Source organism: Larimichthys crocea, chromosome XII, assembly GCF_000972845.2.
Source record: "Larimichthys crocea isolate SSNF chromosome XII, L_crocea_2.0, whole genome shotgun sequence".
In the NCBI taxonomy this organism is placed as follows: domain Eukaryota; kingdom Metazoa; phylum Chordata; class Actinopteri; family Sciaenidae; genus Larimichthys; species Larimichthys crocea.
This window is the reverse complement of record NC_040022.1, coordinates 23,155,610-23,173,141: the sequence shown is the minus strand read 5'-3', so window position 1 is coordinate 23,173,141 and position 17,532 is coordinate 23,155,610. Positions and strand designations below refer to the sequence as shown.

The 17,532-nt window shown below is 41.9% G+C and overlaps 2 protein-coding genes across 3 annotated transcripts; both read right to left on the bottom strand.

Annotated features, from left to right (window-relative positions):
- Positions 1-1,650: 1,650 nt before the first annotated feature.
- On the bottom strand, positions 1,651-8,257 carry uqcrc2a (ubiquinol-cytochrome c reductase core protein 2a). Its single transcript, XM_010730658.3, has 14 exons — positions 8,083-8,257; positions 6,042-6,152; positions 5,800-5,949; positions 5,575-5,639; positions 5,394-5,450; positions 5,179-5,303; positions 4,347-4,444; positions 4,146-4,203; positions 3,214-3,309; positions 2,925-3,124; positions 2,761-2,841; positions 2,579-2,655; positions 2,338-2,491; positions 1,651-1,955 (listed from the first exon to the last, which is right to left on the bottom strand). The coding sequence occupies exons 1-14, from the start codon at positions 8,113-8,115 to the stop codon at positions 1,872-1,874; spliced, it is 1,389 nt and encodes a 462-aa protein (XP_010728960.1). The 5' UTR covers positions 8,116-8,257; the 3' UTR covers positions 1,651-1,871.
- Positions 8,258-10,026: 1,769 nt separating this feature from the next.
- On the bottom strand, positions 10,027-17,015 carry si:ch211-256e16.3 (kelch-like protein diablo). 2 transcript variants are annotated; one of them, XM_027285764.1, is made up of 12 exons: positions 16,861-17,015; positions 16,317-16,618; positions 16,099-16,233; positions 15,823-16,014; positions 14,541-14,684; positions 13,680-13,866; positions 13,308-13,454; positions 13,064-13,198; positions 12,016-12,192; positions 11,794-11,940; positions 11,541-11,706; positions 10,027-10,858 (listed from the first exon to the last, which is right to left on the bottom strand). In XM_027285764.1, the coding sequence occupies exons 2-12, from the start codon at positions 16,605-16,607 to the stop codon at positions 10,702-10,704; spliced, it is 1,878 nt and encodes a 625-aa protein (XP_027141565.1). In that variant the 5' UTR covers positions 16,608-16,618; positions 16,861-17,015; the 3' UTR covers positions 10,027-10,701. The 2 variants fall into 2 exon arrangements, with proteins under 2 accessions (XP_027141565.1, XP_027141566.1); XM_027285765.1 differs by having other exon boundaries at positions 13,070-13,198.
- Positions 17,016-17,532: the final 517 nt, after the last annotated feature.

Here is a 17,532-nt window from a genome sequence, read left to right as displayed (position 1 = left end):
TATTATATATATAATATATATATATATATATATATATATATATATGTATGTGTGTGTTGTGTGTCTTTGTATCTCTCTCTATATATCTCCCTCTATATATAAATATTCCTATATCTATCTCTATTTCTCTATTTCTCTCTCTATATATATATCTTTTAAATATGTATATAGTTCTATATATAGTTTCTTCTTTATGTTTTTCTGTTTTCTGTTTCTTAAGTTGTATGCCCATGTCAGCGCCTACCTGTCATGTTACCTGGTTAAACTGTCTATACCTGTATGCACAATTGAGAGCACAGTGAACCAGAGTTAAATTCCTCGTGTGGCCAATAAAGCGATTCTGATGTCAGTAAACATGTTTTATATATTATTTAACCCTTAAGAGGTCCAAGTCATGACAGGGAGGACATAAAGGACAATAAACTATTCTACAATCTTTCTGTGACTTTCATTCAGTGTCTACAGCCTAATTTAACTGTATATAGTTTCTTTTAAACCTCTATTTGTAGTTATATTTCTTATTTTCTTAATTATGCATAACTTTAAGCCTTATATATAATTTGAACAGGTGAGTTTTCATTTTCACATTAACTACTGTTGCCATGATCCTGGAAATAGCTATAATATATAGCTATAGAGACCAAAACAGTTTTTTGTACCAGGCTGTAAACATGTTTATTTCTGCTGTTGGAAATTTTAACATAGAAGCTAATGGAGATATACATGTTCTGTAGCCAGCCTTGAGTGGCCATTCGAGGTACATCTGCATAGGCTTCACTTTACAGCCACAGAGGTTGCTGCTTAGGTACGCCTTTCACGTTTTTCGCACCTTTCAGGAAACAGAAGTTTCTCCTTCATTCTGTAAATTAAGTCACACAAATTTCACACACTGGACCTTTAAATAAAAGTTTGCAGAGTGGGTAACATTTTTCTTTAGTTAAACTTGATGAATAACTACATTTTTCTGGACTTGTATTTATATATAAATATATATTTATATAATATTTTGTTTTATATATTTTTGGTTTGGGAGGCCAGCAATAAATCACACCATCATTATTTATTCTGACTATGTTTCCAAAGTTCTGAGGAGGCTGAAATAAAACCTCATTCAGAACATTTATCAAGAATTAGTCAACAGCTTAATCAATAATGCAAATAATCAGCAGTCGTAGCACTAAATCAATTCACCAGAATCTAACTTAGTTGTATTATTACATTGGAGTACTTTGTGTGCGAGTACAATTCTGAGCTACTCATCAAAATTTCAGTACTCCCCTGTATTTATCTGACAGCTACACTAAAAGTCACTCAGCAGAACACATACAAAACATTATCTTATAAATTATAACATACTTTTCTTTCTTAAGATTCTTATGTGTAATGAATGATCTCAAGTCTAAACAGCTTAATTTAGGATGTAGCTGTAGACCGAATTAAACCTTTGTTATGTTTGTGCGTTTGGGTCCCCCTCTTGGTTGTTGAGCAGAACAATATGTCTAGGAGCTAAAAACGCCTGCTGCCTGAGCAGCCCTTTTAACCACCACCCTCCTGACACAGCACAAAAAAAACAAAAAACAAACAAACAAAAAAAAACATACAGGAACTCTGGGTTCATCCCAAGATACAAACTGAAGCGACAACCATCCATTATAGCTGTGTCATTACTTTAATTTACATAGATATACAGTTAAATTGACAAAAAAAAACAAAAAAATTGCATTATGATTCTCTGGCTCCCTGTTGTGGTGCTTACATCAAATGAATTGTTGCAGGAGGCTGTGGCTCTGAGGTCCTCTTTACTTTTTTTTTTTAAGCAGCCAAGCACAGCATGCCCATGTTAAAATCACCAGCTTTATTAAACTTTATTTTCATACTTCATCCACAAACGGTGTATTCTTGAGCTGTCCACTAGCTGCCATCGCCTTCTTGCCATCCACAAATGTCTTTGCAGCCTGTAAAGAAAGGACAGAGGGTTATTTATGTTCCAATAAAGACTTTTTAATCTATTAGTCAGTTCCTTATGTGGGGAAACTACAACTCAAACATTCAAGAGAAATCTGGAACAAATAAAATTAGGATGTCAGTTTTGGTTTGAACCAGAAACTAACTGGTTATAATTTTTCCAAGAGGAATGAGGTGAAACACAAGACGCCCGATGAGAAACTAGTCAGCTTCTTGGCGAGGTTGTCGGGCTCCGTTTTTGGTCTTCACCAACTCCTGGGGCAAATATCTTTCTTGTAATCCACTGAATGCTCCACCATGTTCTCCGACTTGTAGTTAACTTTGTGTATCTGTGATCTGGTCTTCGGCAGACGACTTTTTTGGGACACTCACCTTGACCACATCACCATGGGTGACAGCATCTATAGCCTTGACAACAGCGTCAGGGAGTTCGTACGCTGCGGTGGCCAGAGCCTGAGCACCGATTTCCTCCAGCAGGCTCTCAGAGGTCTCGAGTGACATCAGGTAATCTGTTTTCACCTGGTTCCTGTGAAGAGTCAAGAACATATTAAACCAACTGTGTCTGGACACAACAGCTTGACCTCAAAGTCCAACGTTAACTCATCACACTCACTTTGCTCTGACGATGTCGGCCTCTGACACGTTCCCCTCAGCCACGCCTCTCACTTGAGCAATGGCAGCTTTAATCACCTACACAGAGGACGAGCACGAGTTCAGTGAAATTTAGATTTTGGCATCTTTGCACATTTTAGATCCAGTTACATTTGTCTTGGAAGGAGAGAATTTGGCAATCACCTCTCCTGCAGAGTCAGCTTGCGCAATGGTGTAGACGCCAAACAGGCCAGAGTCAGAGTATGAGGCATTGAAGGCGGTGGCCTGAAAGACAGCCAGAGGTCGTCTGACGTTAGGAGACCAACTAACGGAATACAAAGAGAACCAACTGTTTTCATTTCACTTACATCAAAGGGCTGTGTGGTAGCTTTGGCAATACCCTGGCTCAGTTTGCTGGTGATGTTGGAGCCCCTCTTGACATGTGGCCCGGCTCCAAGGATCCTTTGCAGCACAGAGAAGGCATTAGCCTCTGCGCTACCTACAACACCACCCTCGCTGGTAATCAGTGCGTGGACCAGGTTGTCGTTGTTCTGCACTCGCAGCTCAGCTACACACAAGTACACACATAATATCACGATGAGAACACGGCGATAAATATCAAGAGAGCGTAATGTCGCCATCAAACACGAGCTTTACCTCCGCGGTACACGGCCTTAGCCGCCGGTGCTCCGGCACCGCTGCGACTGCTCAGGAGCCCTTCGCCCATCTGCTTCAGGACGGAGTGCTTCACACCTGTGCGCATAAATCTGACATTAATATACAACTGAAGTGGGTTGAAAAAATACCAAACATTCCCAGGATAGTTACGTCCGTAAGAGTATGACGTGTCGTCACTTAGGCATGCCAACACTTGCAGAGTCATCACAGTATTGACTCTCTCTTTGGGCGGAGGCCAGATGAGCAAAGGGATGAGCATCGATACTAATGCTTTTATTGATTCTGCTTATCAGTCTGATTCTTCATCAATTCCTGATCAATTTTATGTCTCAGTGAGAGGTAAAGTAGGTGCACACAGGTTTCCAAAAACTCCGAACCGGTTAGCCTGAGAGCTGGTTGTAGCAACACAGCATTTGTTTTTATTGAGATTTCCTCAGTCAAAGAAAAAAAATCTGTTTAACCTGCCAGCGTGGCCCAAATCTTCTCATAAATCATGTAAATCATAAATCATGTCAAATAAATTCCTGGAATTTCAGCCCATGTTGTGTCGAGATGTTCAAGCATATTGCTTCCTTTAAATGATTTTAGCACATTTCATTTTAGCACTTCTGTCATTTTTCTTCGTGAAATGGAGTCACACTTTGGACCGCTTCTTCCTCTCTACCACGACGCCTTCTCACAAGTTTCCAGCAGTTTAGTCTGACGTCATTATTTTGCAATGTGAAAACTGTCAGAAAGTCACGCCAGCGCCGATAAAAAGCTTCTCCATTCTCTACATGAGCGCACACACACGCATTATATGTACATCAATGAGACTATGAGCTATGACTTCAGACTAACTCGATAAGCAAAGCCCCAAAAAGAAAGGTGAACAGCTGTGACAGAGCGATGCAGTCAGACCAGACACTCACCTAATCCTACCAGGGCCATTCTGCCAGTGGTGAAATTGTCCTCGACAAATGACTGCAGCTACCAGACAAAGGTGAAGAGGAGGAGGAGGAGGAGAGGTGTGTAAGAGCACAGACTAACAAAGCATGACCTCCAAGAGCAAAGAATTAACTGCTTTCATACAAAATGTGCAGAAACAGCATAAAAAAAAACCACATCCATACCTGGTTAGGAGAGATGTGACCGACCATGTAGTCAGGGCAGTACAGAGAGTTGGACAGGGCGTTTTTATACGCTGCTTCATGCAACTTCTCGAGTACACCTGCAGGAGAAAATAGAAAACACCACGATCACAGCTAGAGCGTCTTTAGCTGCAGTAATGTGACACATTTCTGTTGTTAAGAGCGTAGCATATTAAGTGTCAATAAGACATTCACTGAGGTAGGTAGGTTGGGGTCGGGCTGCTCTTCGTTTCTCTCGATAACCGTTACTTACATTGACCTCACACACTGCGGGTGCATTTCTGCCGACATAAGGAATTGCACTGTCACATCTGGTGCAATTTGGACACAAGCTGATATAAAGAAGCGAAAGAGAGCTCTCGATGCAAGAACAGCCTGGAGCGTCCCTTCTGCCAAGCTGCTGACGGCACTGTGTGACGCCTTTTAGAGATGCTGTTATGCGTCTGTTTAAACAGAGGCTTACCCGACTTTGCTGCATTTAACCAAAGTCCAAAACACAGTCGCTTTTCGTCATGCTGTCCTCTCTTTTTATGTGTTTAGGTCAGAGTGTTTTTGATGCTTCATTGCTGCTTAAACGTGGGATATTACGTGGCTCTTCAAAACACGCGTCCAGTTTTCTGGATTATTAACCGCCAATGAACTGCCAGTAAAGGATGGATATAATATCAAAGTATCATCTGTCAAGACAAAAGTTCTGTTGCTGTTTACGTAGAGATCAGAAATCACTGACTGCAGTTTTGAGCACACGAACACACACACAGCTTGAAAATGCAGCTGGTTTTGAGCTGAACTGTTGTTCCTTGTTGGTACTCACCTATCTGAGGACACTGCTGAGCCAGAGTGTTGTCAATCTTCAGCCTGGGCGTCAGGTCGTTCACCTCCCACAGTCGGAACTCCTGAGCCGTGGTCACGTTGGCGAAATGCTCCATTAATGAATCTCTGGACACACACACACATAAAATAATAGAGTTAACACACACTGGTGAAGTATCAACATTACGGCGTTGACATAAAGGTGGCAGCACTTACAGGTGATCTCTCAAGCAGTCTGCAGTGTAGACCATGGTCTCTCTTGTTGACGTCACACTGCAGGTAAAACAGACGACACAGTCGGTTCAATCAGGTGCACCACAGTTACACCGGTATTCTTTGTTTATTTATAGCCCGGAAAAGTCTGTCATGTGCAAGTGCAGAGAGTACCCTCACTGACCTCAGGCTGCCCCCCAGAGCTTCTACACTGCGACAAAACTTGAAGGCAGACGCTCCCTTAGTAGTCTATAAAAAAGTAAAAAAAGACCCAAATGTCCTCAATTTGTCAAAGTACAACATATGGTCACTTGTTCTAGTTTTCCAAATGGCATCTTTGCCACATTATGTCACAGTAAGAGGCCAAGACAACACAGGGTTCAGGCACGATCACAAGTTGACAAATTACCAGGTTTGCCGCCAGTCGTAGCACATGAGAGACACCCTGGTTCTCCGCAGACTCATAGCGACTGCCTGCTTTCACAAACAAACCGACGCTGGACACGGGGGAGTAGTTTTCCAGCGACGCGATCACCAGACCGTTTGGAAGCTTGGACACCTGAAGCAGCAAAGGACGATTACCACATGAAATGAGACAGATGCATGTTTGTCTGTTAGACTGATGGCGTGCGGATGAGAGAAGCGCCTTACCTCGACATTTTGAGGAGGGAGAGGAGCAGCGGCGGCGGCGGCATCTCGTGGACGGCCCCCGAGAGGTTCGGTCAGAGCTTCATTCCTCCTGGCAGCAGCGTAGCAACGTTTCTGTGGGAAGAGGTGACACCAAATTTCAAGACGTGTGGCTTCTTTTAGCAGCTGCTTTAACCTTTCCTCTGAGAGCATCCTCTCTGGTGGTAACGGGCAACGGGAACCTGACCAGGACCAAGATCCTACAAATGTTCTGGTGCATAACAAACATAGCAAGTAGACGAATATAAAGATAAAAATAACAACAAACAAGTCAAGAACCTGAGTAAAGAACTCACAATAAAAGAGGCGCTGTAAAGAGCTGAAGTACTTCCAATGTCCTTGATTTAACAGCTTGAAATAGTGAAAACATTCAGGTTTAGTTTGATAAAAAGTTAGAGAAGGATAGACTTTCTTCACCCTGTGAGGATTAAGATAACCTGCATTGCTGAATAACATCTTCTGTCTCCTGCATAACAGAATAATAATAATAATATTTATTAATTTATACAGGAACTGAGCCAGGAACTGAGGCCAAACAAAGGCAAGACAAACTTCGGATTGCAGAACAAGGTCTGAGCCATTAAGAAACATGACAGTATAAAACAAATACACGTGAATAAAGGCCATAGAAGAAATACACAAGACAAAATAAAAGATAAAAACATAATAAAACAAGATAAATCTGAGCCGTCTATGTATATATTTATTTAATCTTTTATCCTCGCTTTTTAATTATAAATCATTGGATAACTTCTGGCCTCTAAAAGCTATTCACATAAAACACGGAGAGATATATACAGACAAGACATAACTCTAAACAAGAGTCGTTTCAACAACCAAATATCTGCAGTTTTAATTACTGAGTGAGACTTTTTTATTTTCAGGCTTTTTTCCGTGTTTTGATTCACTAGGGATGATTTGAAAATGAAATATAGTGAAATGTTGAACAGGCGCTTTGGGTCCTCCGTGTTTGACCACATTTAATCTAACGTTGATCCACTTTGTTAGCTTCCACAGTTCGCAGTCCGAGTCATATTTGGCAATAACGATGGCACGGGCCGTATCAGACCTTTAAATGTCTAAAATAAAATGGACTGTACTTATGCAGCATCTTCCAAGCACTCAAGGTGCTTTCATCTCATTCATACACTGATGGCATTGGCTCGGATTGGCTCGGCTCGGCTCGGCATGCCATGCAAGGTGCCAGCTTGCTCAAAGACACTTCCACATGCAGACTGGAGAAGCTGGGGGAATCGAACCACCGATCAACCATCCACAATTAGTGGACGATCCGCTGTACCTCCTGAACCACAGCAAAAAAAACATCAATAACTCAACCACAAACTTCCACTTATGATACAAAAAAAAAGTGAATAATTTATAATTGTACTGACTTTTTTTTGTTAATTAACTTCACAAATAATGATTTAATTTACTGTGTATGCACCATGTGACCATGTCCATGTATGACATGACGAACAGCTGTTCATAAAGTCAGTGTCCTGAAGTGACCCCACTAACCTCAAACACACTGCATGTGTCCTGCCAACAAAGCCCCCTGTTACTGAAACAGTGTGTGAGAAAGAAATATCAGAATATCACCGGATTATGATTAAATTAAGGTTTTTGTTGTTGTTGGTTTGGAGACACCTTGATCCAAAAATAGGGTACAAGGAGTTTATGAGATGACCTTCAGGTTGCATCCAAGAAGCTACAACAAGTGGCCATGCAGGCCGACTAAACAGAGCATTTAAACCCTGTTAGTGCCTTGTGTTGTCACTCAGTACATGAGGGTGATGCAGGGAGACGGTGTTAGTGTAAAAAACACGCAACAAGCTTCACGTTAGTCACGTTAGTGAGGTTAACCTGCGTTACTTAGCCGCCTAGCATGCTAACTAGCTGCTAGGCTAACTCCAGCTAAACGCGGCGGAGGTTTCAAAGCGCGGCGAGGAGAAGTCACACAGGCTCGGATTAAACCGAGAAAAACAAAACTCTCAGGACTCACGGGGATGTTGTTCAGAGAGCGGATTCCTCTCATGACTCCGGACTCTCTCCTTCAAGCCGGTACAGAAAGACGAGCTATGGCGGCGGCGGCGGGCTGACGTCCCACGATCCACTGCGCCGAGCAAAGCCCGACCAAAGATGGTTTGAGACTCAAGATGAACTTCAACTGTTGCAGCAAACACTAAGTCAGCATCAACTCTGGTTTGACAGAGAACATAAAGGTCCACTGTGTGAGATTATTAAAAGAAAAGGAATCTAATATTCATAACTTTTCATTAGTGGGAGAGAGTGAGTGTAACAAAGTTTAATACAAGTTTGTTTTAGCTGTTACTGGTTTCAACTCAATGCTGAAACACAGTTGGCTTTCAAACTACAGATCACTTTTGCCATCAGTAAATAACTAATAATTACATTATCACTGTTTTGTTTATATTCCATGATTTATTTGACTGAACACGAGTATTTACAATACAATTTTTTTTTTTTAAACAGGTTGGGCACATTTTCCAGTGATGTTTACTTACACTTATATATATATTGCCTTTCATTTTATTAAGATCAGATTCTGCAGCTAAAATTACAACAATACGCCAAAGGTGACTTGACTTGACTTGCCCAAGAAAAAAATACTTGTGACTTGAAGGTTGAGACTTGCACATGTGTGACTTGGTCCCATGTCTGGTGTTTACTGACCTGAACATCTGTCTTATAATGGTTTCTTTATATCTACAGCGAGAGCGGGTCCTCTTCCACGGCGTCTGCCATTTTTTCTACAGTAGCCCAGAACAGACAAACCAAACACTGATCTAGATGTGACCTTTTTCTTTTGCCTTTGCCTTTTGCTGGATAATTAGGGAAGCTGGTGGCTGTCAAGAAAATAAATAAATTGAATATAAATAATATTAAATCACAGCTGCCAAAAAGCTCCTAGTGCAGAGATGGCTTAGTACTAGGAGATGGTTGACTTATTTTCATGATATAGTGTTACTTGAGTTGTCTACTGCACGGACTAATAATGCTAAAGCCTCCACTTTGGAGACATGGTCAGGCACAGCTGCGCTGATAAAGGATAAACTTCTTGGGCTGCAAACAGAGGAACACCACTCACTCACTACAATGTACTGTTGACACTTGATGTCGGACTGGTCCAGGGGACACTTGCTCACTTGTTCAATAAAAAAAGTTCTTAACAAAAAAATAAATAATAATAAATATATTAGGTCACTACACAAATGTTGACTTTTTAAAGGTCTGGTTAGTACAATTTATTGGGCTCTACACAATGTGGCAGAATAATGGTATGTTTTCATTAATTCAGTTCAATTATATTTATATAGTGCCAAATCATAACAAAAGTCAAACGGTGGGGAGTAAAATTTTCCTTTTAACAAGCAGAACCAAGCTCATTGGTGGCTTATGTAGCTTGACTTGTTCTTTAACCGGCCTCAATTGGATGTTCGAGGAATTGTAGCTTTTATTTTGGTACTTCCACGTGGGTTTCACTTCACAGCCATGGAGGTTGTTACTTGCTTGAAACTCAGTTTGTATCGTTAAGCTCAAGCAGACATACATACAGAATACATTTCCTTCCTCATAAAACATTTACAAAGCTTAAAACCATCTGTAGATCAGTGTAATGGTGTGAAACCACTGGTAGCTCTGTGCCTATATATGGATCTGTAGCACTACTACAGGGAACCTTTAAGATAAAATCACTATTGACATATTGAGCATAGCCACAACAATTGACTATTTTATAACATTTAATCAGTTTCTTTTTCCTTTTCCTGACAAATGGATTTCTATAATTTCCCACTGGTTGTTTAAATATACATTTTGTAAAACTCTACGTTTAAACAAACAACACAAACATTTTAAGTATTGCATGGCTCTTGTATCACAGTTCATTACATCATATTAATGAAAACAAACGCCAGCATTCACATTAAAGAATTAAACATCTTTATTAGAACCCAACTCCATTTAAAATTCACTAAAATGTACACACGCTACATTACAAAAATATACTCAACATATCACAGGTAATAAAGACAATCATTCAGGACGTACAAAGTTTAAAAACAAAAACACTGCTCACGTATAGACGTATCTTTTTTTTCACAGGTAGCCTCTCAAAATAGTCAAAATGAGATTCTTTAGCCCGCAGAGCATCTTTTAAGAGAGTGAAATGTTTACGTTAAGATCTTTCTCAGAGCTTCTCATAGCTTATAACACATAATAATAATAAAAATAATAATAATACAAAAATACACTTTGTTGGCTGGGAAAATCTTCACAGATTTGAGGTGCTCGGACAATAAAATAGTACCTAAACATATATTCACATCATACAGAGAGTGAGTTTATACTGCTGTCGATCAGTCGATTACTTGAGATTTGTGTGTGATGTTTCCTTTAGGGATCCGAATGTGACTCTACAAGCGTCACTGATTTAATAACCATCTACTTTTTGCCACCAGTAACAGCTCAAACAGCGCTGTGCCAAATCCTGGCATCAGCTCAGTTTGCTGTTCCCGCAGCTCTGAGCTGTGTAGTGCACAGTCTCTCAATGAGGGTGCAAATAACCACAAATTATTTCTTCTCTCCAGACGCCACCCGCTCAGTTGTCATTTGGCGTCCCGGGACACCTGCTCACGTGGATGTCCTTCCTCAGCTGGAGAGACACACAGCTGAGCCAGCTACGACTGGTGGGCATTTCCCCGACAATCTCCCACGTGTCCGTCTCATCACAGTACCTCTCGATAGTGTCGTGATATCTGCACAGGAACAGAAATCAGCATTTAATAAAGCTGTAAAATTCAACAATCGAGTCAAGAAGAAAGGCTGTAAAAATCAGGAATCTTTTTTTTTTTTTTTTTTTTTTTTTAAATGGCAATGTCACCAAATCTAAGCCAATCAGATGTGAACAAATCTGAAGTCAGATAACAGAATAAATTGTATGGAACACGTTACACTTGAATGAAGCTGATACGATTAAGTTGTTCTGTGCATTCAAATGCTTTGTTATGTCAACCAAAAAAAGCCAAATCTGCCAGCCTTACAATATCCAAGGAGGCCATGAATAATATATTACAAAAAAGATGAACCGGGCTGCATGAAATCTGACCACAGGTCACGATTGGACTTTGAACATGACTGGTATAGAGGATAAAACTTAATGACTCATTTGTTCTCTTAATCATTATCCTGCCTTTGTCTTGATCCAATTCACACACTCGCTCTCTTCATCTTGAATTTTGTAACGTACTACTTGGTTTTGAAAGTCTGTCCCTCATCCTGATGTTGATACATGTGGCACTCTGATTGCTTACTGTGTGAATAAAGCCGTACTCAAGGTCAGGAGCTAAATTAAGCTCCTGGTTCCTGCTCTTAAAAAGTCCATAAAATGGCTCCTGCAGGTTCACAACTTTTCTCAAAGTTTCCAGATTTGCCTCTCACCTGTCCCAGCCTTCTTCTCCTCCCAGGACGTAGATCTTTCCATCCACCACAGCAGCACCGGGCCGATAGCGGCGTTCTTTCATGGGGGCGCACATGGTCCACTGGTTGGTTTTGGGATTGTAACACTCCACCTTATCAGTGTTTTCTGTCGATGCGTGCCATCCGCCTGGAAGAAGAGAGTTAACAGTTACTGGATTTCATTAGGTTGCGTCGTTCATGTGTTGTGAGTGTTGTAGTAAAGTATGTTCCATACCTATAACGTAAAGCTTTCCTTTGAGCGTACATGCAGCTGAACCAGAGCGTGCGATCTGCATGGGGGCAACCTCTGTCCATGCAGCGGTTTTAGGGTTGTAGACCTGAGCGAGGTCTGTGCCGTCACCATCCTCTAGAACTGCACCACCTACCAGAGCAGGACAAACATTATAAAACTTGAAAACAGCACAACCCTCGATAAAAACCTGCCCGCGTTTCCTACCTGTAACATAGAGCAGTCCGTCGAGGGCCACCACGGCAGGACTTGTCACGGCCATCTTGACAGACTCCGTGAACTGCCAGGTGTTTGTGTGAGGGTTGTAGCACTCCACCGAGTCCAGACGAGAGCGTCCCTCCCAACCGCCCACTGCATACACGAAGCCGTCCAGCATCACCAGGCCTGACGAGAGAGTGAAGCGAGGAGAGTCAGATGATTACAACTTCTTAAAACCCTTATCCACGGCAAGAACTTAAACATGTGAAGTAACATGTAGCCATTGTCACACACCAATAAGAATAACGGTGGATTGTCCTGGATCATCGTTAGTATTTGGGGTGATGACGCCATTAGGCTATATCTTAATATAAATCTGTTGCCAACCAAGACAAGTTTCATTTACACGTTTTTTTTTTTTTTTTTTTAAATCACAATAGATGGTAGTTAATTTATTTATACATTTATTATTTTTAATAACTTATTTTAAACCAATTCATGTTTGCACAGTTTATTGTTATTCTATTGTTAATATTGTCTATGTGAATAAACAATATTGAACTGATGAACTCACTGGTTTCTTCAGGATTCAGTCATTATCGGGGTGATCTTCAGAAAAATGGCAACATTATCGAATTATATATCGTGATAAATATTTATACTGATCAGTATGGAAGTTATCAGGATATGCTGTAGATTATATATTCTTATATTTGTGGGATAAAAAAAAAGACAATATCTGCTTCATCGATTTTAAGCCTGACAATATTAGAATGTGATGTTAAATTAGTGCACTGCTACCAAACAGTCAAGACCAGTTTGTAAATTGAAATTGGAAGAAGAGCCTCATACTAATGCCTTTAATTGAAACAAACATAAGAAGCTTCAAAAATGAAGAATTCAACCTCTTAGTGCAGCTACAACATGACTGTATCAACAAAAGACATAGCTCTTACAATGATTACCAGACAGACTTTAAATGAGCAGAAATTGTTAAATGGCAAAATGGTTTATGGTGGTTTGAATTCTCAGTTCGTCAAAGTGTCGTTATACTGACCCTCACCTAACTCAGAGCGGGCAACATTCATGGGAGCCATCTCGATCCAGGAGTCAAAGCAGGGGTCGTAGCGCCACATCTCCCTGCTGGCCGAGCCATCAGGAAACTCCCCTCCTGCCAGATACAGAGTGGAGTCTAAAGGGACAGAGAGAAAGAATGGAAAGAAAACACATGCGAGTTTGAGCTGTTGCTCATTTCAGAGCATGGAGTCAGTGTTAATCAGAATCTCACAGCGTCTTCTCACCCGACACGACCAGGCCGTGTTTGCTCACGGCGAAGGGCAAGCAGGCCAGATTCTTCCACTGACTCGTCACGGGATCGAAGCTCTCGACGCTGCGCAGCACCACCTTGTCATCTTCCCCGCCAACTGTCACTATCACTTCTGCTGTCCCTGTTGCCATGGCAACAGGAGTAGAGGAACAGAGGAGGAGGAGTGAGCCAAGGCACGCTGGCCTTTGGATAGATGTAACACAGACATGTATCGGGCTGCGACTAACGATTCATTAATCAATTAATCAGAAACCAGGAGCCATCTAATATGTCATAATAATGAGTGAAAGACAAACCAGCTTCAATGTGTAACTATATGAACGTGCATAGGTGCAAGTGTGTTCACCTGTGGACCTGCGTGGCCTTGCTCTGGGGCAATACAGCTCTCCGCGGCGGTCCTTTAGCAGCAGGTAGTCCTTGGCCTCTGAGATGAGCCTCTGGCAGCCCTGGTTCTCCTTCACCACATCCAGAGACTCGATAACATCGTGGAGGTAGTACGGGCTGATAAGAGGCAGCCGGATATGCTCCAGGACCTTTGAGGAAGAGGATGAGGAAAAAAAATCTGATGAACTGCACCACTGTGAGCGTCCAGTAGATGTAAAATCCAACAGGAGAATCTGAGACAGTGTCCACAGATGGATTACTGAACAGGTCCTATATGTCATGTTAAATATGAAGCTACAGCAAGAAGCTTGTTAGATCAGCACAAAGACTGGAAAGGGGGAAAGATTTCAGAAGTGACTGGAGAGAAAACCCTATTAACATGTCGCTTTAGCACCTTTTTGTACGAACAGAAGACTTATTCTGTGGAGTGTCTGTTAAGATCCTCTACAGCTGAGAAAGTGTGGAAATTTAGACTTAGATATCCTCCCGTCATCTCCTGCATGAAAAAAAAATTTTAACCAAGAAGAGAAGTGAAGATTAACACGACACAAAAAGGAAAAAAATAAATAAATAACAAGGTAAAAGAGGGGTTGTTTCACGTGGGGGACACCACTCATTACTAAAAGAGGGGTTGTTTCACGTGGGGGACACCACTCATTACAGTTGTGTCTCGCAGTGGCGGCATATAATCCTTTGATTTATGGCTGTTTTGAAGACCAGCAGCTGCTGAGTTGAATGCTCTTTTAGCACACCGATAGATACAGAGCTGTGTTCAGGTTGCAAAAGGAAGAAGCACCTGAGCTTGTGTAAACTCAAATCTGACCTTTTCGAAGCTCTGTTTGCGAGAGGAGCATTTATTCAGCCACAACATGGCCGCCTCGAACACCATCTCCTCTTTAGGCACGTTGAGAAAGTCACTGGCGAGGATTTCCGTCAGTTTGTCCATGCACAGAGACAGGAACTCCTCCTGGTGGGTAACAAACAAGCAATGACGTGTAAGTGACAACCTCCTCTCTAAACAGACTTTCAATGGGAGTTAATCACCTGTAGTCATCGGTTTAACTGCTGACAGGCAGGTAAGATTATCTCTGTTAAGCCCCTTTCACACATGGAAGCTACAACACTGCTGGGTTCGGTTATCCTTGTGAGGTACTGGTGACAGCAGCGGTGACACTCGTCTCCATGATCACCTCAAAAACCCCATTTTGGGATCATATTTTCCTCTATATGCTGTCGTAGCCCCGCCTGTAATAGTCAGATCATTATGCCATTGTGGGTCATCATGCAATTCAGTTAACACCTTGATTTTCCAGGTATTGATCTTAAAATTTACTATCAATTAACGGCCGTATTAAATCATGGAAAGACAAAGCTGAGCTCTCAGTCTTCCAGACCATCAATGTTCTAACCTTCACCTATGGTCATGAGCTTTGGGTAGTGACCAAAAGAGACGAGATCACGGATACAAGCGGCCGAAATGAGCTTCCTCTGTTGGGTGACTAGGTTCAGCTTTAGAAATTTAGAAGGTTAGGAGCTCAGACATCTGAAGGGAGCTCGGAGTAGAGCCGCTGCTCCTTCAGGACGCCTGAACATCCTAATCAAATGCCTGGACGCTTTACTTTGGAGGTGATCTGGGCACGTCCAACTGCTAGTAGACCCAGAACCTACTGGCCGGACTCTAAAATAAATAAATAAATAAAAATATAAAAATAAATAAATAATGCATTGCTGGGGAGAGGAAGATCTACCACGACCCGACCCCGGATAAGCAGAAGGAAGTGGTTGAATGGAGTCATGTAAACATATGACCTGTAAGATGTCACCATTAGTCAAAAAACCCCAAAGATTTTCAACCTACAGTGACGTATATAAAACAGATAAAAGCAGCAAATGTCTCATGTTTGAGAAGCTAGTTTGGCATTTAGCGACCGATAAAATCTTTAAAGCGGAAAAAAAACAGATGTTACAACGGTTAGATTTACAATTTAAACGTAGCTGCTGACACTGTGATGGAAGATTTCCAGGCTGTATCAATCTATAATATTCATCTGCTGCAAACACATCAGATATTAATACGATGATATACATCTACATCAGCCTCTCACCTGTTGGTGAACACTCCAGAAGTGCTCCAGTATGTAGTCCATGCTGCGTTTCTCCAGCACCTTACAGGAATGGGCCTCAGCGAAGCAGTGAATCCCCACACAGTTCATCTCATCCATCTGACGCTCCATGAAGCGACAGCAGGCCTCTCGAACGGCCATCACATCCAGCAGGTTTGCTGCTGCCAGCAGGGCCTGTGGCACATTAAATCTTCGTTAGCACACACACGCAGTTAAGATGTGGGAAGCAGTAGATGAAGGAGAAGGTGTTGATTTCACCTGCACGTTTGCTTTGGAGATGTACACCTCAGACGTGTAGGCATAGCTCACCAACATGCCAATCATCTGAGGCTCCACTCCATTGATGGCAACCCGCTCCTGTTTGGACTCGATCAGGTCAGTGGAAAACATCGCCTGGAGGAGAAGAAGAAGAGAGCATGATTTATCTCCAGCTTGTGCTTGTGTGACTGTCGCTGACATCAACCATGAGGGTTTACCTGGAAGTAGGAGCTGAAGGAGGCCAGCACGATGCGATGGCAGGGGAACTCCTGTCCTCCACAGCACAGGGTCACATCACAGAAGGCGTTGTTGAGCCTCAGGCTGTTGAGGCCCTGGAGGACAGTGTTGGGGTGCCGGGCCTCCACGAACAGGTAGTCCTCGCTGCTCAGAGGGGATGGAGGAGCGGCGGAGACGGCTGCAGCAGCAGAGGCTGCAGCAGCGGTGCTCACGTCCTCCTGGAGCGAGTAGGTGATGTTGATAGTGGCGTTGACGGCCATTATTTCAGCCATGTCTCACTTTACTGGGAGGCAAAACAAGACAAGACACGTACAAAAAACAAGCTTGTAAAAGTAGTTTAGCTCTACAACAACAACAACAACAACAACAACTACAACAACAAGGCGGAGAGACGAGCTGAGATTGTCTATTAGCTCATTAATGAGGCTTAGCTCTCGTGTTAGCAGCTTGGCGGCGCAAACGAGTCGTGTCAAACTAACCGCTCGTTTTTGTTTTTGTTTTTTCCCCCCCCAGGTGAACACTTACCACGTACGGACAGGTGAGAGGAGACGTGCAGCGCTTGTACTACCTGTTGGACATAGTCGTGACCTACAAAGCTACAAAGCTCCGCCAACAGTCCGGCGTCAAACGGTAACGAGCAACAGCCGTTAACGCCTCTCACCGGATGCCCCTTCCATATATGGCTCACAGGTCAAGAGACGTCACGTCCCAGTACTTCCGGCTTCGTTTTTTATTTTATATTTATTTATTTTTTATTTTTTTATTTTTTTTTTTAAGTCTGAGCGGAAGACCAAGATCCGTATACGCCCCTTAAAGTCCCTAAAATGTAATATATATTTAAAAAAATATATATTTAAATAACTTGTAAGATGTAATCTAACTAAAATAAAGATGTTGAAATTAAACATGTAGATATGTACAGAGAAATTAAAAATGTGCAGAGGAGTTAAACTCTTAAAGTTGAAAACTGTGCTCAGCTCCTCGGGTTTGGGGTGAATAATGCTGGCTCATACCATTGTTTGTGAGTGCAGCTTCTCCCTTGAATAAACAAGTTAGGAGAAGCTGCTTGCAGGTTGCCAGTAAAGAGATATTGTATCCATGGGATATATAGTTCTACACAGTAAACGTACAATAGTTCAAAAAAACAAAGTTGAAAAACACACATTAAAGATGACAGAAGTCGTTACACATTACATT